This window comes from Cupressus sempervirens, chromosome 11, assembly GCF_028749045.1.
Source record: "Cupressus sempervirens isolate cs-2001-9-10 chromosome 11, ASM2874904v1, whole genome shotgun sequence".
In the NCBI taxonomy this organism is placed as follows: Eukaryota; Viridiplantae; Streptophyta; class Pinopsida; order Cupressales; family Cupressaceae; genus Cupressus; species Cupressus sempervirens.
Window position 1 is genome coordinate 40,787,887 of NC_143128.1, and position 23,922 is coordinate 40,811,808.

General features: G+C 33.1%; 1 protein-coding gene across 1 annotated transcript in view; it reads left to right on the forward strand.

Annotated features, from left to right (window-relative positions):
* Positions 1-18,276: 18,276 nt before the first annotated feature.
* The window catches only part of LOC149528153 (beta-galactosidase 8-like), a 59,022-nt gene continuing 53,376 nt past the window's right edge, over positions 18,277-23,922 (forward strand). The window contains exons 1-9 of the mRNA XM_089810113.1: positions 18,277-18,712; positions 18,890-18,985; positions 19,559-19,671; positions 20,659-20,725; positions 20,904-20,996; positions 21,305-21,448; positions 21,694-21,782; positions 21,991-22,096; positions 22,253-22,340. Coding sequence (XP_089666239.1) covers positions 18,533-18,712; positions 18,890-18,985; positions 19,559-19,671; positions 20,659-20,725; positions 20,904-20,996; positions 21,305-21,448; positions 21,694-21,782; positions 21,991-22,096; positions 22,253-22,340 — 976 coding nt within the window. The 5' untranslated portion in view covers positions 18,277-18,532. The remainder of the gene's footprint in view (positions 18,713-18,889; positions 18,986-19,558; positions 19,672-20,658; positions 20,726-20,903; positions 20,997-21,304; positions 21,449-21,693; positions 21,783-21,990; positions 22,097-22,252; positions 22,341-23,922) is intronic.

Below are 23,922 nucleotides of genomic sequence, written 5' to 3' on the forward strand. Positions count from 1 at the left end.
CTTCATTAGTGGCTAGGTTCATGGCCCTGCCTCTTGTTTGGTCATCAGGATTGAACTTTCTAAAGTAATGAGACCTTTAGGCAACTTGTTGGAGCTGAGGTTAATGATTTGGTCACCATACTGATCATGCAGTCTTGAGTGATTTCTCTCTAAAAACTCTGCCTCATTCTGCAAGAAGCTCACAATTTTCTCATCAGACTCAAACACTTGCCAATGGATGTTGTTATCAGGGATGGAAGGCCTTACTACCACTTTTATTTGTTGCTTCTTCTCCTCCTCAAGATTCCTTGGTACATCATAAGATGCACCTATCGCTGCAAGTCTATCAGCATGTCTATTTTCTTTTCTAGGGATGCTCTAGATGTTAAATGCATTGAAACCTTCAAGCATATCCCATACTCTATTTTTATAAGACTTGAGCAAACCATTCTTGATGGTATTTTAATTTCTCACTTGATTGACCACCAACTCACTGTCTCCATACACCCTCCAAGCTTGGATTCCTCTTTTTTGAGCAAGTAGGAGACCTTGAATCAAGGATTCATACTCAGCTACATTATTAGTGCAACTGAATTGGAGCCTAAAGGAGAAGTAGTACTTTACTTGTGCAGGAGAAATCAACATCACACCGGCCCCTGATCCAACCTTATTCCTTGAGCCATCAAAGTACATACTCCATATCCCACTCATATCTTCTTTAGTATCCACAAGATTGGTAACTAGAGCATCTTTTTCCAATATACAATATGTACTGAGACCTATCTCAAGGATTTCTGATGTAGAATCAAATTGATATACATCAGCCCATTCATCCAAGAAGAAATCAGGTATCTCTGCTAGGGAAGTGATAGGCTTATCCACTAGGTCATTCTCATCCATCTCTAGAATAGGGCAATTCATGTTGATGGAATTAGGGGTGTAGGTTTCAATATGATGGAGGGCTTGAGGCTCTGCTCTAATTGAAGCATTGGCTCCATGTCTCATCTTAAAAGACATATATGACTAATTAGAAGATATGAAACCACCTATTTGGGCAGTGAAGTCTCTTGACAGACAGATGGCAAAATATGGCTTGACCTCAACAACAGAGATATCTTGGGTTACAGTACAACTAGGGCATGCATGTAAGGCCATCTCCACATTCCTAAGAATTTCTACAATCTTGATAGTACTACCATCCAACTGTAATGCATCCCTAACAATGGGCTCATATTTCATTCCTAAAGCATCAGCAACACACCTAGGCATTACTGAACTGCTAGCCCCTAAATCAATCATGCAATTGTGGACTAGCTTGCCCCCTATAATTAGAGAAACATAGAATGGAGGAGGTCTAACCTTTTTGCTTGTTTCTACCTCCCTTGATGGTTGTACTAGGTTTGTGGCACTTTCCATGCTGAGTGTTTGATCCTTTGGTTCAATTCTTTCCAATTCTTGCTGCAGCAACCTCTTTTCAATGGGTATAGTAGCAACAGCATCCCACGTGGAGATATTCACATTTGTCTTCTTCATTTTCTTTACCACACTAAATGGCATAGCAAATGTTTTGGTAGAACCTTTGGGAGATGCACTTGCATGAGGTTGAGATGGAATAGCCTGAGGATCACTTGTATCTTTTCTGCTATGATTTTGCCTTTACTATTGAGAAACATTTGATTGCTCATTTACTACTTGTTCATGAGGTATTGCACTTGAAGTTGAGGCCTGATTAGGAGGAGGAGGGATAGCATCTTCCATAGCTCTTCTTTTGCTTCTAGTGTTATGAGCAATGGAATCTTGGTTTACATTACAATGCCCATCCATCTGATGATTCATAAAAGAGCAATCACCCTGTCCTTGCACATATGAGGCATCCTTAAATTGGTCCTCGTTGTATGATTATTTTGCTGCAGGTTCTTGGACTGTCAAAGCCATAAAAGATTCAGCCTTCTAACACATACAATAGGCAAGGGAGTAGTTACAGGAGGGACATAAATCTTGATCTTGAGCCATATTATTTTGAGGGACTATGGCCCTACTTTGATTTACATTTGAGGTTGAAGCATGACCACCCTGCCTACTCTAATCAAAAGAATTGTTCCAATGATTAGGGTTTGGAGGCCTACCACTGCTTGAAGTTTGATATTGCAATTGATGAGGTTTACTACCTTGAGCTTGCTGTCTTTCTAAAGTCACCACCTTGTTACTTTCTACATCATAGAGAGATTATCCTCCAACCTCTTTCCTTGATATTCTAACTTCTTCCCTTGATCTTGCAACTTCTTCCCTTGATCTTGCAAACTTTTCTCTAGGTTCTTTTCTCTTTTATCCATGTTCTGCATCAGAGATTGCATCATCTCTTTGATCTCATCTATCCCATTTGAAGATGTGGAAGCTTGAGGGACTAGGACTAGGGATTGTGATGTAGAAGTTGTGGGAAGAGGAGCCATTACTGGTTGATGATTTGGAATATCAGGGAAGAAAGGCATAGGAGGCCTTGGAGCTAACTTACCTCCTTGTATCAATATATTTTCTGCCCTTATTGCTATGTCATAAGCATTAGGCAAGGTATCTCCTCCCATAGTTTGGATTGTAGTGGCAATATCACTGTTAAAAGCTCTAAGATAATGCAAGAAGGCATTACCAGGGGTAGGCTTCACTGAAGTAGGTATTCTATCCCATGTCTTTTGAAATCTATAATTAAAATCAGTCATACATTCATGGGGAGCTCTTTTTATAGTGGTCAACTGCTCCAAAAGTGACAAGTAGTCACTTTTATCCTCAAAATGTTTGCACAATCCTGCTCCTAATCCATCCCAATCTGTTATAGAATCATGAGCTAAACCTCTATACCATTGTAGTGGTTTTCATTTCAAGGATGAGGCTAGGAGTCTAACTGCAACACCATCCTCTGTAATACCATGGATATTACAGACATTTGCAACCTCTTGAATGTGTTCTGAGGCAGAGATAGAAGTTTCACCAGTAAACTCTGGTATACTTTTGAGGGCAGCTATTGGTATATCATGTCTTTGGACTAATAAGAGACTGCTCCCACCATTAAAGGTGGCAAAAGTATGAGCTCTAGGCAACGCCATATAGACAAGTGATCTATTGATATGTATTGATGGCGGTCTAGGCTGAGATCTAACAGCAGGAGGAGTAGAGATAGATCTTGTAGGTGTATTTGTTACTACTACACTCCTAACTGGTGATAGAGATATTCTAGTCCTCCTTCTGCTAGGATTTGAAAATGAAAGCTCTTGATACTGAAACTTACCTCTAGAAGATGCCCTTGTTTCAGCTCTGGGCATGAATCACTAAAATTTTGGCCTGGAACCAGATATGTATTTGAAGCTCAGAGTCACCAAGTACTTGAGGAATAAGCCTCTTGAAGGCTTGAACACCGAAGCCAGTACTATCTCTTCAGTATTAATCTTGAAATCTTCTGATATTAGTCCCACCAGGCGTGCCAAAATTTGTTGTCACTTAGGTTTGCATCCTTGTCCAAAGCCTATGCGTGAGGACAACCTAGTGAAACATGGAAACAACCTCTAAGCTGTGGGACTTGAACTGTGAGGTTGAGTCTCTAGAGAAGGCCGGCTTCCTCTTACTATCAGGGTGCACCTAACTACTCTTAGAGAGGAAAAGGGAGAAGGAGAGCATGAAAGCAAATCTACCTAATCTAATCTAAAGAGGTGATGCACCAAAATAGAGTGTTCAGACCAATCTCTGCCCATATATGCACTTTTGAATTAGAATGAAACTAAGGATATACACATTCAGACTTGCTTTAATCAAATAATCACATGTAGATCAGAAGACCAAGATGAATGACACAAGGAAAGAGAGATTCACTTATATTATCATTCATAGGCCAAAAGAGATACAATCATGTAGGTTATAGATATCCACAAAACATCAATCAGAGGCAAGGATTCTTGCACTTTACACCAATGGCTAAAGGAGATAAGGTAGAAAATCATACAGTTTAGAGGCACAGGGGAATTTACACTAGAATTACAAAGCAATAGCAGAGAAAAATTAGAGAAAGGTTGACCTTTTCAAAATTTATAAAAATTGCCTTTATAGTGCAAGCATAACTGAGATTTTCCCTCCAAAACTATCCTGCAACGACCGCCATCAAGGCTCTGCCAAGGACAATCATGGGGATCCTTGATCTAGATGCAGATCCAGATGCAATGATTTTTTATCTTGGTTGGAACAGGGCCTTGAGAAGACATAAACGGCACCATTAAGCCATTCTAACCAGGTAGATAGATTGGATCGGGGTGGTAGAGTGTTCCTGTATGTTTCACATTCACTTCTAGTAGCTGGAGTCGATCATGAAGATTAGGTTCATGTAAAACTCTTGATTTCCCCTATTTCTAGACTGGGAGTCAACATAGTCAGCAAGTCAAACGAGACCTGTAAGCAAGAGGAGCCATGTGGGCCAATGAACCTCTTTCTTTTTGCCACCTCACGGGGTCTTTCTAAGTTGACCGCCCCTTTTCTTTACTAATTGCGCCAACCTCTTAAACCTTGACCGCAACGGCCTACAACATAACCGTCAGCCCTTAACTGTCAATCTTGGCTAGGCCCACAAAGACACGTGTCACCTAGGCACTATGTCGCTATGGGTAATGTTCTCGCAGCTTTCCATAATGAGATAGCGCCTGCCGTGGATTTCCCCTTGATCTGACAATCGTGAAGACTCACTGTATTACTATGCTTGCCCTTAAAACTTCTGAGCCCACGAACCACTTGGCTTTTGACTCAACAACTGTACCATACCTGGCGACCCCAAAGAGACAGGCCCCATAGAGACACGTGGCAACAAGGCATTATGTCGCTATGGTAAAAAATGAGCAACTTTCAATAGCGCAATAACACCAACCATGGATCAGATTACATTGGATGGCGAGGGCTTATCCAGTGTCTAGCTGTGAGGAGGGCGGGCTAATGACATCATCTGGGACACATGCCCTCCACCCATTTTCTCACATTTTATAACTTCCTCGCACCTTGATAATGTGGGAATATGCCAACCCTCGATCTTTGAAGATCTGATGGTGAACAAAACGTACACTCTGAAACCTCTGCGACCATCTGCCGTGATGTCACTTGGGACATGTGTCAGAAAGGGGCATTCCCGCATTTTATAACTTCCTCGCACCTTGATAATGCAGGAAAGCGTCAGCCCTTGATCTGTATGCATCGGACGGTGAACATAACTTGTACTTTTTGAACCATTAAGAATATTCGTCGTGACACCACCTGGATGCGTGTCAATAACTCGCTTTCCCGCATTGTCAGAAGGTCTAACAAAGCTCAGAATGCGGGGAAGTGGGCACCAACTGATAAGCCATCTCAGCCACCACATGTTCACCCTATGGCCCATAAGACAGAAACGAACCCACAATCCATGTGTCGCTAGGTCACTAACTCGCTATACCTAAATAGAGTGCATCTTTCCATAACGAGTTAGTGAGGACCATAGATCCATGCTGATCTGATGATAGTGAAAGACTCGCTGAAGGGACTAACCCACATTTTGCACTGTCATCACCCTAGCCAATGAGAAATGAACCAACTGCCAACATGTCATTAATCTGTACACTCATTCCTAACGCATCACTGGTTCAGGGTCCACCCTGTGGCTTATGCAACAAATCTGGCCCCACAAAGACATGCGGCAGCGAATCGCTATCTCACTATACATATCCTTCAAGCAACTTCCCATAGTGAGATAGCGAAAGCCATTGATCTGAGGTCAATCCAAGGGTGAAAAAACTGCATTAGGCATTCTGAAGATTGGTGGGTCCCATACTCGCTATGTCGCTAACAGCGAGATGCTTGAGTTTTTTGATAGCAAGATAGTGAGTGCCGGGGGCTTTATCAAAACTCGGCGCCAAAGAAACAATAATACCACCACTGCCAAACTGGGCCCGCCAATCCACGTGGCAAACACTCGCTATGTCGCTATAGCTAAAGGTCGAGCATTTTCTCATAGCGACATGGCAAGGGCCATAGATCCAGAGAAGATCCAACGATAGGAGAGTTGTGGGTCCGCAGAAATGTTAAAGCGCAGTCACTTAGGAAATAAAGAAATAACCTAAGGTTTTGATCGTTGATTTTTTGATATTTCTAGGGCATTAAATAATATTAAACTGGAAGTGGCCGTTAGACAGGCTGGGCATACAAATTTGAAATTTTTGGTGGGAGACAAAAAAAGTAGCAACACTTCTTTCATCCTCTATCGTCTTTGGTCATTCCATCCTTAAATCTGGCAACAATCAATACACATTCTTCTTGAAAATCATTTCAAATTGTTACCCTAATTACTGCAAACTTTTTCTCCCGCTCAATGTGATTGTGTTGCATCAAATTTGTTCCAATTCAAACTTTGATGTAACCTTTGTAACACTTGGTAAGTACAATGTTCTATTATACTGTCACTCGGTGTACTCTTTGCTCGGTGTCCTCTATGTATCTCGATAGTTTTTGTGCTCGGTATACCCTAGCTAACTCTTATGGTCGGTACATGTAGACTGACTTGGTGAATACTTGAGCTTAGGTATAATAGTAAGACTCATTCATCTTCACCTTCATTGCTTGGGAAATAGGGTAGTTCAGTTGTTGCATAGTTTTGACAGTAATTGACAATACGATTACTTGTAGAAGTAACAGAGGCAATCACCCTGAGGACTTAGTATATTAAGGGCTTGATTATTTCCTTATCCCAAGTTTTGATAGGATCATCTTATAGAATTTGATCTACTCTACCATGAGTTTGATTTTGGCACATACTCCTACTAGAGTGAGGGCTAAATGTATCATCTTAAAAAGTGTGCACTTGCTTTTAAGACCTTTTAGCCCTCCTTTTAGTGATCTCCTAGAACATGAATGCATTTTTGTGTGGATTGCACTTTTCCCTTGAATTTTTGTTCATTTCTTATTATTTTTCTTCATCCTTGAGATCTTGGAGGGCATCCTTGTGCATGAAATTTCTTAGGTTGAGGTCAAGGTCAACCTCAACCTGATATATTTTTCCTTTGGAGCGGAGTCCCATTTTAATGTTTTTAATTTTGTTTTCCATCTAATGCAATCGACCCTTTTAATCTTGATTTTGAAATCACTATAAAAGGAGGCTTACTCACTTCATTTTATCATCCATTCAATATGCAAGCTATTGGTCATCCACTACACACCCAAACAATCCATGATTTCAAACATTTAAGTCATCATTTGTGAGCAAGATTTCAAGACGTATTCAAGGAGTTCAAGCCAAGCAAGAAATGATTCGTCGAAGGCCCCCATTTCATTAATCATGCACTTCCTTCTCAAGATTTATCTTCTTCCCTCGTATGAGATACTGTAGTTGTCCATCAAAGAAGGATATCTATATTCATCAACAAGCATTCTACTTTCAAGCATTAAAGAGCATATTTCCATCCATAAATCAGTATTTTGACACTTCTAGATCTATTGTACTTGTGGAGACATCCTACATCCTATATTATCATAATTTACATACATCTGCATAGAACTATTCATACATCTTTGTTGATTATGGATTTAAATTCATCCATAGAGATTTGACAAGGTAAATATTTACATTTATCTTACTTTTGCATTCTTTCTCATTTCAAGGTTAATTCCTAAATAGTAGCTTGACCAAGGCAAGATCCTCACCCCTAACAAAAATATATTTTAATGTGTGTAGGAGTACAAGTTTTTAGAGCAACAAATTATGATTTTAGAACTGTTAGACTTTCAAAATTCAATTTTTTGGTACAAAGAAAGTTGAGTTTGATCTTGATCTTAACCCAAGTTGACCTATACTTTAATTCAACCTAGACCCTCTAGGTTGACCTTTACCAAAGGCTCCCAGATTTTTAGGTTCAAAAAATCTTAGTTTCAGGGTCCCATATCTGATTATGTTCTAGTTTTTGACATAATTTGACAACCAATTTACACATTTTAATTGGCCTCCTATTGGCCCTCAAGGAAAATTATATTCCTCATTTGTCATTATATAACACCTTGATATTTTGGATGTGATCCTTTCATATGTTTGACTATCACGCATGTTTCTACATTACTTTCAATTCAACTAGTTAATTTACTTGCATTAAGAAAACACACAATTGAATTAATTAATAACACAACATTAAGGGAAATAACATCCTATAGAAAGAGTTCATTTGAGTATACACTTTGGACTATGGATTTAATTCAATATTGGGACCCGTTACAATCTTTTTGGGTAATGCCAATCTAATTTAGGCCTTTTGGAGGGTTATGTTTGAAGGTCCCTTTTTTGCTTTCCCTAATGTACATCTAAAGTTAGGGGTTCAATATACACATCTTAATCTCCATCTCATATATTCATTGTGCTTCTAATTTTATAATATAATATTATTAAAAAATGACTAGTTGATAGTTAATGAACAAATCTTTATAGCACAGCTTAATATGTTTTGATTAAAATATATATTATTTTGACTAAAAACAAACATAACACAAAATATTTATGATAAATAAGAACGTATAGGTGAGAGCTAAATCATATGTAGATTCCTTATATAATGAGCTAATAAGTGTAATATATGGTAAGGACAATCAAATCCATTCAAGATGTCAATTATGTCTATTTTCTAGGTTTAAAAATATTTTTAATCTATTCAATCACTTAAATATTTTCTAATTTATCAAGTTAATATTTGATAAAGTATAATTAAAATAATAATATACTTCATAATTATAATATTCCTCAAAACCAACATCTTTTAAAAATATGATGAATTAAATCACGTTCAACTCTTAAATGATTTTATAAATTGATATTCTATTTATAACAACCTAATCTTATAATAGTAATAAATACTTATTCATTAAACTATCACCCTTACATATGATAAAATACCAAATAAACATATAAATAATAGATGTTTATTTTTTATTTATTTATTAAGCCGAGAGGCTTTCTGCAGTGGTAGCAATCTTCAATGTAATCATTTTCCATTTAAAAAAAAAATTGACATTCATTTGCATGTCAGAAAAATAAAATAGAAATAGACTAAATATAATAAAAATTGTGATAATAATAGAGAGGAAATGGAAGTAAAAATGAGGCGGATCAAAAGCCTCAAATCATTTTTATTGCTATGATTTTTTTTAATTTGATTTTTTCAATAGAATATGCATTTTTTAAATTGCTATGATTTTTATGAAATATGATTTTTTTAAAAATTTGTACATGGTGAAATAAATCATTGTCTAAATTTGATTTGCTGAAATTTCCAGTCTCATAAAACCTCTATGTATTAATATCAAGGCATAATATATATAAAAACAAATACAATAGTTTATTCATAGAATTTTTGTGTTCATTAGAATATAATATTTACTAAATTTATATTAATGCTTTTGAAATTAGATACCTCTCAACTTATTTTTTTAAAAATGAATTAAATATTTAGGTATAGTAGTTTATATATAGACATATCCCATCGAAAATGATATTCTTCACTTGAATGTAAATGTTGGTCCCTACATAAAATTTTCAGGCATAGTGAACTATGCATCCCTATATGGGAACATATAAGACAAAAAGAAAGTGTGAAACGACTAACCGTTGAACAAAGATAGACACGTCATCTTTGGCTTGCTCGTTAGTCTTCGTGGACAAGTAGGAGAGTGGTGTGTAATCAACAAGGATGAAATTCTATACTCATTTCTTTGCTTAGTTGGATTATATATATATATATATATATATATATATATATATATATATATATATATATATATATATATATATATATATATATATATGTTATAATGTTGCATGTAATGTAAGTATAAATGAAAGCAAACAATTTTCTAGTTTTCATGGTAATAAAATAATTATAAATTGTATTGAATTTTTAATTATATAGTAAAATAGTTGAAAAACAATTATAAATTTTATTAAATTTTTAATTATATAATAAAATAGTTGAAAAATAATTACAGGGTATTTTTTACAAGTATAGAGAAATATATCAAATTAAAATTCTTTTAATTTATTAAAATTTTGAGATAACAACAATTTCTTAATTATAATTTTTTTAAAGCAACAAATTCTATTTTTAGAACTATTAGACTTTCAAATTTCAATTTATTGAAAGAGTGGCATGTAGGGGTAGATCTACAGGTTTTTAGATCAACAAATTCTGATTTTAGAACTATTAGACTTTCAAATTTCAGGTTTTTGGTATAGAGAAAGTTGAGGTTGATCTTGATCTTAACTCACATTGACTTGGACTTTCAAACTAGACCCTCTAGGTTGACCTTTACCAGAGGCTCCCATATTTTTAGGTTCAACAAATCTTAGTTTCAGGGTCCCATATTTGATTATATTCTAGTTTCTAACATAATTTGAGAACCAATTTACACATTTTAATTGGCCCCTCCTATTCGCCCTCAAGGCAAATTTTATTCCTCATTTGTCATTATATAACACCTTGCTATTTTGGATGATCCTTTCATATGTTTGACTATCATGCATGTTTCTACATTACTTGCAATTCAACTAGTTAATTTACTTGCATTAAGAAAACATATAATTGAATTAATTAATAACACAACATTAAAGGGAATAACATCCTATAGAAAGAGATCATTTGAGTATACACTTTGGAAAATGGATTTAATTCAATATTGGGACTCGTTACAATCTTTTTGGATAATGCTAATCTAATTTAGGCCTTTTGGAGGGTTATGTTTGAAGGTCCTTTTTTCGCTTTCCCTAATGTACATCTAAAATTAGGGGTTCAATATACACATCTTAATCTCTATATCATATATTTACTGCGCTTCTAATTTTTATATTATAATACTATTAAAAAATGACTAGTTGATAGTTAATGAACAAATCTTTATAGCACAACTTAATATATTTTGATTAAAATATATATTATTTTGACTAAAAACAAACATAACACAAAATATTTATGATAAATAAGAACATATAGGTGAGAGCTAAATCATATGGAGATTCCTTATATAATGAGCTAATAAGTGTAATATATGATAAGGACACTCAATTCCATTCAATATATCAATTATATCTATTTTCTAAGTTTAAAAATATTTTTAATCTATTCAATCACTTAAATAATTTCTAAATTGTCAAGTTATTATTTGATAAAGTATAATTAACACAATAATATACTTTGTAATTATGATATTCCTCAAAACCTACATCTTTAAAAAAAAAAATGATTAATTAAATAACATTCAACTCTTAGATGATTTTATAAATTGATTATTCTATTTATAACAACTTAATCTTATAATTTAGTAATAAATACTTATTCATTAATCTATCCCACTTACATATGATAAAATACCAAATAAACATATAAACAATAGATGTCTATTTTTTATTTATTTATAGACATATCCCATCGAAAATGATATTCTTCCCTTGAATGAAATGTTGGTCCCTACATAAAATTTTGAGGCATAAAAAACTATGCATCCATATATGGAGACATATAAGACAAAAAGTGCGTGCGAAACCGCTGATCGTTGAACGAAGATAGAACGACGTCTTTGTCTTGCTCGTTAGTTTGTGTGGATTAGTAGGAGAGTGGCGTGTAATCAACCAGGATGGAATTCTATACTCATTGCTTTGTTTAGTTACAAGGATGAAGTTCTATACTCATTTCTTTGCTTAGTTGGATTATATATATATATAAAATTGTAAAAGAGATGCTATAATGTTGCATGTAATGTAAGTATAAATGAAAACAAACAATTTTCTAGTTTTCACGGTAATAAAATAATTATAAATTGTATTGAATTTTTAATTATATAGTAAAATAGTTGAAAAAAAATTACAGGGTATTTTTTTTTAAGTATGGAGAAATATATCAAATTAAAGATTTTTTAATTTATTAAAATTTTAAGATAATAACAATTTTTTAATTATGATTTTTTTAAAGTTTATCAATCAAAATTTTAGTTATGTTTTATTTTAAAAATTTATTTTTAATTTTTAAATTGAACAATATTTAAATATTCATATTAGATTACTTAAATTTTCTCTTTTTAATGAAACATTATTTAGATGTCTAAAATATAGACTTTTTTTTTTTATCAGTAAACCATCCAAGCTTTGATTAATTATAATGAAAATAAAAATACAACTTTAGCTATTAAGTTAGTGGATAGGATCATTCATTCCAAGTTTGTTGATAGCAAAAATTTCATATAATTGAGAAGTCCAACAACAAATAAATATATAATGAAAAGTCTTCTCGCTTTTCCAAGTGAAGCCTAAGACAAATTTAACCATCATTGAATTCATGAAATAATTATAATAACTAAGAAGAGTCCCTGGAAGAATAAATAATTTCTAATGAGAATTTGAGGTAATTTGTAATGTATTTAACATAACAAATATGTTATATATAATAAATGGCAAAATAAATCATCATTCAAAATTTTCTATGATATGAGTATTTAAGCTACTATTAACTACCTAAATCATATAAATGACAATGTGATGGATTTTTGTGCTCTCTTTGAGACACTTTTAGCATTGTTATTAAACAATTTCAATTCATCTTAATTTCATTGTAATTGTTTGGTCAAAATAAATACAAATTAAGAATTTTTCCAAAAAATGAATAAGATGTACTATACACCAAATGGACCTTTTACCATAAAGATGATTACCATCATGGAAGGCCTTGTTAAATTGAAAATTATTAATAATCTAATTTTTTCACATAAGATTATATTTATAAAAAATAATGTTATTATCGAGCACCTATCGACTTATCGTTGCAAGCACAAAAACATGCAACTATTAGTTTATATATACAATCTAATTGATATAAAATTAAATAAACTTTTTATTTATCAAAATTGAAATAACAAATTATAGCTTAGATACCTCAATCAAAATATGCCAAATATTAATATAAAATCTAAATCTAATTAATATAAAATGTTTAACAAATTTCAGCTTACAAATTGATAAATTTGAGGTGGAATTTTGAATTGATTAATAAAAAATTACGAGATTTGAGGTAGAAAGGTGTAGATTCAATCCACATATCTTGGAGTACATTCCATAGAGCTTGGAGGGCATTTGCACCGTTTCTTTAGTTGCAGTGGAGCGTTCAACCAATAAATGATGTCTGGTGAACTGTACTACTCACTCCACAATGCAAAAAAAATGCCATTACAATGTTGTAAACAACACTTCACATCAAAAATCCATGTTTTGGAAGCACATTTCTAATGAAAAGAATATCAAAGGGAAAATAACACACAATTGAATCAATTAATAATATAACATAATGGGTGATCTGACCATGTTTAATGATTTCATTCTTTCAGAATCCAAAAAGGGCAGGATTAGACCTTATCAAAAGATATGGTGGTAATCGGGTTCATTTGATGGTGAGTATGCAACAAATAACCTTTGGTTTGGGAGTCCCCCTCTCTGATATGTGGAATTGGTTTCTTTGAAAGCTACAAACTAAATTGTGGAGTTGGGGAAATAAATTTCTATCATGAGCTGACAAAGTTTAGGTTGTCAACTGTATTTATTTGGCTTCCCATGTCTACTATTCTTTCTTGTTGGATGCCTTCCAAGAAAGGATATGAGGATTTAATTAAAATCAATCAACACTTTTTGTGGTTAAATTTGGATGGAAAAGCAGGTTTCAAGTACTCTTCCTGGATTCATTGTATTCAGCTCAAAGCCAAAGGTCATTTGGGCCTACTTGATCTTAGGACACAAGGCATTTGTCTGGCTGCCAAATGGATTGTAAGGATTGTTTCTGTTGATGAACCTTGGAAGTGTTTGGTTCGACATCACGTTGCCCAAGATACCATTAAAAAGAAATGGTCTGTTGTTAGTTGGATTGATAAAATACTTCTTGCTCCTTATTTTAGTTTGAGGGCTTCTTTCCCTCTACAATCTATATGGAAAGCTTGGCAAATAGTGTCTAAATTTTTAAGATGGAAAGTTAATTCACTGCAACGTGGGTTTAGTCTTACTTCTTTGTCCATTTGGTGGAACAGGCTAATTCAATACTAGGATCAACCCCTTGCTAATTTTATTTCTCTAGTGCTTGCAGATCTAGTTATCAAACTTTGTACCCCTTGACAATGCAATTTTTGCAAGGATTGGGTGTGGTTAACAAAGTCGCCTTTCTATCATTTTCCTCTTAAGAAGATTTATTTATGTGTTCTTCCCAACATGCCTTCGAACCCAAGACTTAATAAAAATTGGAAATGTAGACTTCATGAGAAGAAATGGAGGAGGCTAAGTGAGCAAATTTGGAGATCTCGTGCTGATGCTAATGCACAAATGTTGGCTTGGAAGATCCTTCATTTCAAACTTCCTATAAGGGGCAGGTTGAAATGTTTGATTATTCAACCTAACAATTGTCCATTTTGTCATGGTATTGAGAACTTAAAGCATATTTTTTGGGAATGTCCATTTGCCAGGTCAAAATGAAGGGTTGTCCTCTCTCTTTTGCCTATGGTTTTCGATCATGGCTTGAGCTAGAAATTTGCTATTTTAGGGTTGGGTGTTCATGATAATGTAGTTGCTAATTCCTTAAGACACACTATTCTACTTAATATTTGGAAATGTAGGTGTTTGGCTATTTTCTCTAATCAATCAGTTCAACGGGGGATTGAAATACTAAAGTTTTACTCAAATATCTTCTTTCAAATTACTTCACTAAGTTTTCCTTTATAGGGGGTCACTAAACAACAACCCAAGATCAAAAAATTGTTGGACTGTATCAAATTTCAGCTTCTTAGAGTTCATAGGAAAGATTTTTTCTGTTCTACCCAGTTGCAATAGTACTTTAAATTTAAATTGTAAGCAATGTTTGGTCATGTTCAGTAGTGCTTGGTGTAGGATGCTTATACTGTCATTGCCCGCAAGTTGCCCTCTTATGTGTTTAGGCATGTGTCATCTGTTTATATTTCTACGACTTTCTTTGCTGCCCTCCTTGTATTTTTCTTCTCCATGTATTATTCTTCTGTAATATATGCATTATTTCAATATTTTTTTTAATAATATAACATCAAAGGGAAAGAACATATGAGGGAATAAAACACAATTGAATCAATTAATAACATAAAAGAGAAAGAACATCCTATAGAAATAGATATCCTCACTATACATAATGGAAAAGGGCTTTACTTCAACATAGGCACCCTTTGCATTTCCTTTGGGTAGTTTTAATCTACTCTAGGCCTTTTGGAGGGTTATATTTGAAGGTCCCTCTTTTACTTTGCCTAATGCACATCTAAAATTAGAGATTCAATTACACTTCTTAATCTCTATCTCATATATTCATTGTGCTCCTAATTTTTATGTTACAATATTATAAAAAATGATTGATTGATAGTCAATGAAAAAATCTTTATAACACAACTTAATATTGTTTTGATCAAAATGTATATTATCTTGACTAGAAACAAACACAACACGAAACATTTATGAAAAATAAGAAGATTTAGGTGTGAGATAAACACATAAAAATTCCTTGAATAATGAGATAAAAGTGTAATATATGGCAAGGGTACTCCAATCCATTCAAGATGTCGATGATGTTTATATTTTAGATATAATCTTTTCAATAAATTAAATATTTTTCTAGAATTTGTCTTATTGTTTAAAGTTATTAAATATAACTAATATAATAATAATATACTTTATAATTATAATATTTATCAAAACTTACTACTTTTAAAACATGATTGGATAAATTGCATTAAACTCTTGAATGATTTTATAAATTAATTATTCTACTTATTAAAACCTAATCTAATTATAATTTTTACTTTAAATAAATATTGATTTATTAAATTATCACATTTAAAAAAGATAAATACCGAATATATAATCTAACATTTTTATGGGCAATAGATGTTTTCTACATATAAATATATCCCATCCAAAATGATAGTCTTCACTTGAATGATTTTGAAATTAAAAGCGACCAAAAGCAAGGGGGTCTTCACTTGAATATTAATGTCTGACCTTACATCAAATTTTCACGCATAAAAAAACAATGCTTATATGAGACAAAAGGAAACTGCAAAATGGCTTATCCTTGAACAAATATAGACCTCATTTCTTGCTCATTACTTTGTGTGCATCCGTAGGAGAGTGAGGATGAAATTCTTTACTCATTCCTTTGCTTAGTTGGATCATATATATCTATATATATCTTTATCTAATGAAGATAAACATAAAATTAAAAAATCTAGAAAAATGTTGATGTAATTTAAGTGGCAAGTGAAAACAAAATGTTGATGTAATTTAAGTGGCAAATGAAAATAAGTTAATGGCAAAAAAAAAATCAAAATAAAATTTGTATTGAATTTTTATTGAAAAATATTTACGTGAAACTTTTATAAAGTAAGGAGAAATCTATCAAATTAAAGGTTTTTTTAGTTTATGATAAAAAAGAGATAATAATAAATTTTAAACTATATTTTTTGATTGGTGAAATTGATTATTATTATTAAGTTGTAGACCCTTGCCTAAACTATCTATTAATTTTAGTTTTTAAGTTGATTAATTAAAATCTTATTGATGTTGAATTTAAAATTACAAATTTTTACCTTTTAAATTGAATAATATTTAAATGTTTATATTAGAATAGGTAAGTTTTCTTTAAAAAAAATTGAAACAATATTTAGATGTTTAAAATATAATCTTTGAAATTAATTTTTTAATATAGTAAATATGTTATAAATTTTCTATGATACAAGTATTTAATCTACTATTGATATGCTAAATTAGATGAATGATAATGTGATGGATTCTTGTTCTTTCTTTGAGACTATTTTACCATTGTTAAACAATTTTAATTAGTTTTGACTTACATTGTAATTGTTTGGTCAAAATAGATACTAATTATAGATTTTTCTAAAATGTGAGTAAAATGTGCTATTGACAAAACATGGTTGGTAAAATTTGTTCTTTTATATATAAAAATAAAACAAGATTAGCAAAATTTTCTATCATAAAATAATGTTAGCATATGATTATACAATACTCTCTAGTATGAAAAAACAAACTACAAAATACACCATTACATTTTAACTTTTAAATAAAATAAAACTAAAAAATATATAATTACACAAGTTTAAAGAGCATCAAAATAATAATTAATAAATTTTATTTTATCTTGAAAAAAGAAAAATACAAGTAAGAAAAATATTTCCATTATAAATCTTTTCACCTTATAAACTAAGATAAGATATTCATTTAAAACTTAAAAAAAACACAAATTTATTAAAAAAAAAAACAACTATGCATAGGTCCCTATGCATGATAGTGAGTCTAAGAATCAGCGCAAGAAAAATTATTATTTTAAGATAGAATCTAATTAATATAAAATGAAAACCTTTTACCAAATTTGAAATAAAAATAATAATAACAAATTAATATTCACATACAATTTCCTCTGAAAATCTGCTAAATCTTAATATAAAATCTATACGTAATTAATATAAAATATTTACCTAACTTCAATAATAACAATAACAAATTGAAAATTGATAAATTTGAGGTGGAATCTCGAATTGATTAATAAAAACATTTAGAGATTTGATGTAAAGTCTCCTAGGGACCTCTACCTCAATAATAATAATTTCCAAGCGGGAAACAGGAAAGGCGTAGATTCAATCCACATATCTTGGAGTGCATTCCATAGACCTCGGAGTGCATCTTTACCGTACTGTCGGTGATTTCCGACAAGGAAACTTGTGCAGATTGAGATAATTATTTAGTTGCAGGGGAGCGTTCAACGATAAAGGAATGTCTGGTAAACCGTACCACTCACTCCATAATGCCAGAAAAAGATGCCATTGTAATGTTGTGAACAGGAGTCCACATCAAAGGTCCATGTCTTGAAGCAAATTTCAATGGATATCTTAGGTTAATCTGTCTTGGAAGCAACTGTCAAAGGATATCTTAAAGTTCATCCGTGAAATGGCGTTTAGTACTCGTCAATCGCAAAATTTCAAAGGATATCTAAGGTTCATCCGTGAAATGGCGTTTCGTGCTCGTCAATCGCCACCACCTCGCACAAAACACGACACCGCCAACATCAACACTGTCAGCAAATTCATCGGATGGAGAATATCCACTTTTGAAGTTCCATTTCCCACTTTCCCACCATTACTTGCACATCTGTACACTTTACTCTTACCCTCCCAACTACTATTTAATGACTTACCATTCCATTCATGTAGATGTACAAACATTTCAGTTACAAGTTCTGCGCACCCAATTCATGATTTTTCATTATTCGGACATTAAAGAGGAGTTATTTGTCCCGGGTCTAACAGTTTTAGGCACATCACGATCGATCCTTCCTTTAATTCGGCATAAAATATAGCTCTACATTGATTGGGCATCGGTTTGAGGTGTTGTTCGTACATGGTTTTGACCAGGACTGTGTGTTGAGTTATGGGTTTGCTTTATTGATTTTCAAGCTGTTTTGCTCCCACCATGGAAGTGCTCAAGAAGCTCATGTTAGCGCTATTATGGGCGTTTTTTCTGACCGAGGTTATTCAAATGCAACATGTTTCTGGTGCAAATGTTAGCTACGATAGCCGAGCTATAGTGATTGATGGAAAGAGAAGGGTTCTGGTCTCTGGTTCTATTCATTACCCTCGCAGCACGCCAGAGGTATTCGTAGTTTACTTTATTTTCCATGACTGAAATCTAGCAAAATAAAAAATAAAACACTTGTTATTGTAAGCGAGTTTGCATCAAATAGTTAAGAAATCCATTTATTTTCAATAAATTCAAGCAGGTTTTTTAAAACTGGGTTTACATAATATTGAAGTGTTGTTGGTTTGGCAGATGTGGCCTGATCTTATTCAGAAATCCAAGGACGGAGGGCTGGATGTCATTGAGACTTATGTGTTTTGGAATGTCCATGAACCCGTACAAAATCAGGTGCTAATATCTCTAATTTTTTTGGAATAAATGTTTCGTCTTAGAGAAATTTCTGTCTTCTTCCACTAGGACTTTAGATTCTGTCTTATTGAGGATGTTAAATATTTATCCAAAAGATCAGATTATAATTTCTTTGGAATAAATGTTTCGTCTTAGAGAAATTTCTGTGTTCTTCCACTAGGACTTTAGATTCTGTCTTATTGGGGATGTTAAATATTGATCCAAAAGATCAGATTCTGAAATGTGAGCAGAATGTTCAGCGTTTATCTAAATCCAATTTTGTGATATGATGTGTAATATTTTGTCCCTCATGTTAAAAACGATCCTTGCTTTCCTGGACACAGCCTGATTGCAATCTTATTGACAGTGGAAACAAGTTTCCAATATATACCAAGAGTCTTCCTAAAAACATGGTTGGAAATGCCTTTTAAGAACACTTAAAAGATATATCCCAATCTAGATCTTCCATAGTTTTGTTAATAGCTTGTATAGAAAGATATATCCCAGTTTAAGTCTTCCATGGTTGTGTCAATAGCTTGCTAAAAAAATCATAGTTTTGGACATGTTTTGCAGTACAACTTTGAGGGAAGATTTGATTTGGTAAAGTTCATAAAAACAGTTCAACAGGCTGGACTGTATGCTCATCTCCGCATCGGTCCCTATGCATGTGCAGAATGGAATTATGGGTAAGTCTCTTTACCTTCTTTGCTATCCCATTTCATGTTTTTCTCTGTGTTTTGGTTTTACTTTAGGCTGAAATTGCCTTTGGTAGTTTAATTTTTTTTTATGGGTGGAGTGAAGTCAAGACAAATTGCTCAGGGCTTAGAAGATATGTTAAGCCTATTGTCGATATTCTTTATAAGATAAAATGTGGTTCAAATGTTGTGTTGCATATTTGGTGTCAACTGTTTGAAACCGAACCTTTTTCTAAGTCCATCATCAACATATACACAGTACACCCCAATCTATGCTTCCAGGTGCTGCTTTTTTCTTAAAAAATATGCATACCGAAAGCTCCTTCCTTTACGGAATCATTATAGGCTACTGAGAAATAAATTGTTAACTGCTTTCTGTTCACATGCAGGCCCTATCATGTCTAAGGGCAAGTCTTCTCCTCTCTAGGCACTCGAATACACTCACCGCAAGATCTCTATATTTAGTTTCTCTATTCATCGTTCAGTTTTTTCTGGTTTTTAAATTTGTCAGTTTTGCGCTTTTTCATTTTTTTTACTTCTCTTCCCTACTACATGACTGCTTTAGGGCGAAGGAAATATAGTTTCTGAAGATGATCTTCCTAAGTGCTTGTGATATAAATGATGTCCTAGATTCTTCTAGCTTATTAGATACTCAATATTTTCATATACCAAGTGCAATACATTTCGGTATGCTGATTTAGGGATTCCCTCGGTCAAGGTCTTGACAATAATAAATTCCAAGCCATCAAAGAACAAGATCATTTCAGAAGCATGGATACTCATTCAAACTGTAATTTAAAAACTGAGGCCATGGATGTCTGTTGCACACACATCTGGTGTTGTCAACTTGACTGAAATGGGCTTTGATAACTGGCGCACACACATGCATACACACTATCGACAATCCATCTAATTTAGCTAAGAAGTTTTAAGAAATGATCAGTCAAATCACATTGTTGTTGATTCAATTTGATACAGAGGTTTCCCAGTTTGGTTGCACTTCATTCCTGGAATCCAGTTTCGAACGGATAGTGGGCCCTTCAAGGTTCGCTACTTTCTTTTCACGTCTTCCATTATATGCCAATGATTTTACTTTGACTTCCACTATGCGATTTAGCACTCCGATAAATGCATGAAGTGAATATTTGTCAATCTATTGGAGTTCACTGGGAACTAAATTGGACCCCTTTCTCCCTTTTATGGTTGTTTGCTTTCTTCTGTAGACTGAGATGGAACGTTTCACCAGAAAAATTGTGGAAATGATGAAGCAGGAGAAACTCTATGCCTCCCAAGGGGGGCCTATTATCTTATCTCAGGTCATTTTTCTATCTGTATGAATATCAAATTTTTATCAGTGTCTGTTTTATTTGTCTTTGTCTCTATTCGGTATTGAACATGCTTTGAAATAAAGTAAGAAAATATTATCTTGAATATTCCCATAAATTATGCAATCTCTCAGTCTGCAATTGATTCAGTGTTAGGGATTTTTTTCTTCCAATCGTGTTCGTATAGTGAAATGTGCATGCCTGCTACATTACTTTACTCGAGAAAGCCCATAAGAGACGAGAGAGCTGCCTAGTTTTCAGTTAATAATTATCTTAGTGCAATTTATCTCATATTGTAGATAGAAAACGAGTATGGCAACGTTGCTCAACCATATGGAGAAGCAGGGAAGCGATATGTAAAATGGGCAGCATCCATGGCTGTTGGTCTAAACACAGGAGTCCCTTGGGTGATGTGCCAACAAGCAGATGCGCCTAATCCAGTTGTGAGCACATGCTTAACCTCTTTGGACTGTGCTTATATCAAGCTACTTTTGCAAGCATCTTGTTTACACGTTATTGTGTTCATATTAATATCTTTTCTTGAGAGTATTCGAATCTGGCAGCTTGAATGTAGTGAAGTGCATAGGGCAAGACCATATTACATTTATGCAAAAATGTTCTGCCACAGAGTTCACTGTGAGCATTGCATTGGAAATTAAATAATGTTTTTGAGCTTTTGCATTTTCAGATTAACACTTGTAATGGGTTCTATTGTGATGCGTTCACTCCAAATTCTCCAACCAAGCCTAAAATGTGGACCGAAAACTGGAGTGGCTGGTAACATCCTTATCTTATTAGGACTTGTATTTTTAGAAGGAATCAATTAAGAAATTGTAGAGTATTTCGAGGTCTTTGGGAAAGCCATCTCCAGCTGCCTGAAGTGAACAGATTTATATTTGTGTTGGTCGATTTCAAGCGTGCACGCATTGGTATTCAAACTTGTAACATATATTGTATGCATATTTATTTATCCATTGATTGGTAGGTTCCTATCATTTGGGGGTCGTGTTCCTCATAGGCCTACAGAGGACCTTGCTTTCGCTGTTGCACGGTTCTACCAAAGGGGAGGCACATTTCAGAATTATTATATGGTAGGCTTTTTTATATTTAATTTATATGCTTCAAGACAGGGGCTCTATTTGTAATTTCTATTAAAATAGAGATATACTCAATGTAATAACATATTCCAGACGTGGAAGGTACTGCAGGACAAAAATAATTTACACACCACATTTCCGTGTTTGCAGTACCATGGTGGAACAAACTTTGGTCGCACAACTGGAGGCCCATTTATTGCTACAAGCTATGACTATGATGCTCCTATTGATGAATATGGTAAGCGTTTTATCAATTCAAGGTGTTTGCGAAAAGGTTACTAGGATGTATGTGTGCTTGTGTATTTTGTGTTTCTTTGTTTCTGCTATTTGGACGGCAAAATTGTTCTTGTTAGAATTGCCTCCGATCATGAACTTAGTTCAACTGATCAATTCAGGCTACACCTGTTCTACTATATAACTGACAGTAGCAAAAATCTTTCTTGTGAGTAAATCAGCAAGCCAATAGAGCAAGATTTTTCCAATTAATTGGAGACGAAGTGTTTTAGGTGTAGGGGGAAAAAGGGCTAGGATTAGGTAAAAAGCTAAAAAAATGTTTCTGCACAAATGAAGGAAAAATCCCATAGGTGCTGATTCACTTTTCGTAAAATCTTGTGATCATTCCAGATAAAATTGCCAAATAACAGGTAAAAAATTGACTCGACCAATTAAATGAAAAAAAACAAATTAATCATGATAAACCAGCAATTTTTTGAACTGTCATAAGCATGCAAATCTGGATCAAATCATAGACTAGATAATACCTAGTTGCCCAAGCTTGCTTGATTGAATAATATTATATAGTGGCATGTTGTGATGGTTAAGTTGTTGTGTTGTTATCCTTGCCATCAAGGTTCAAATCTCATGGGGATGAGGTCCCCCGTTTGTGGCCTCACTGGTTCATAGCTCCAGGTCAAAGCGTTTACCCCATTTTAAAAAAAAAAAAAAAAAAGGATGATAGCTGATGATCCCGATCCAAGGGGCAATGTGGAGGAGAGCCATGGTAGCTTTCCATTTACATAACAAGAGTGGAAATGAAATTCTATTACATTGGTTCAAAACAGAAAAGAAAAAGAAAAAAAAATTGGAAATTTTAAAAGACCGAAATTTAATGAAAATAGAAGACTCATTTGTTATTTCGTGTTAAATATAGTGTATAAAGTATATAAAGCAAATGCATTAAAAAAATGCATAGAATTAAAAAAATTTAATTATTTCCAACTGAAGATGGTTAACGAGGACAAACAAAGGGCATTAAGCATGGTTTACTATTTCTCTGCTCCTTCGTTAGAGACAGGATATTTCTGTGATATTTCCATCATTCACATAATTAAATAAAAATAATAAATAAATAAAATAATAATAATATAATGTTAATAATGGTATAATTATAATTTATTAACATACTATAATATACTAATATTAATTATGAGAATTATATATTATTATGTTAAACAATAAAATATAATATTTAGATTAATAATCTAAATAGATAAAGCAAATATATTATGTATAATGTAATAATATTAATATTAATATTATAATAAGAAATGTAATTGATACAATGTTATTAATATAATATAATTATTATTTATGAAAAGACATGACTCTAAGAAAGAAAGAAAATTATATAGAATATTGACTTCGAGAAATCATCATTTAAAAAAATATGGAGAATAGGGAAGAAAAAAGAAGATAAATAAATTTTTGTTCTGACAAAATATATAATAAATTATTTAATTCCTAGCAGGGCACATTACAATTTTCATTTTATATTAATCAATTTTGTATGCTATGAGATTAAACTTGGAGATTTTTTAGAC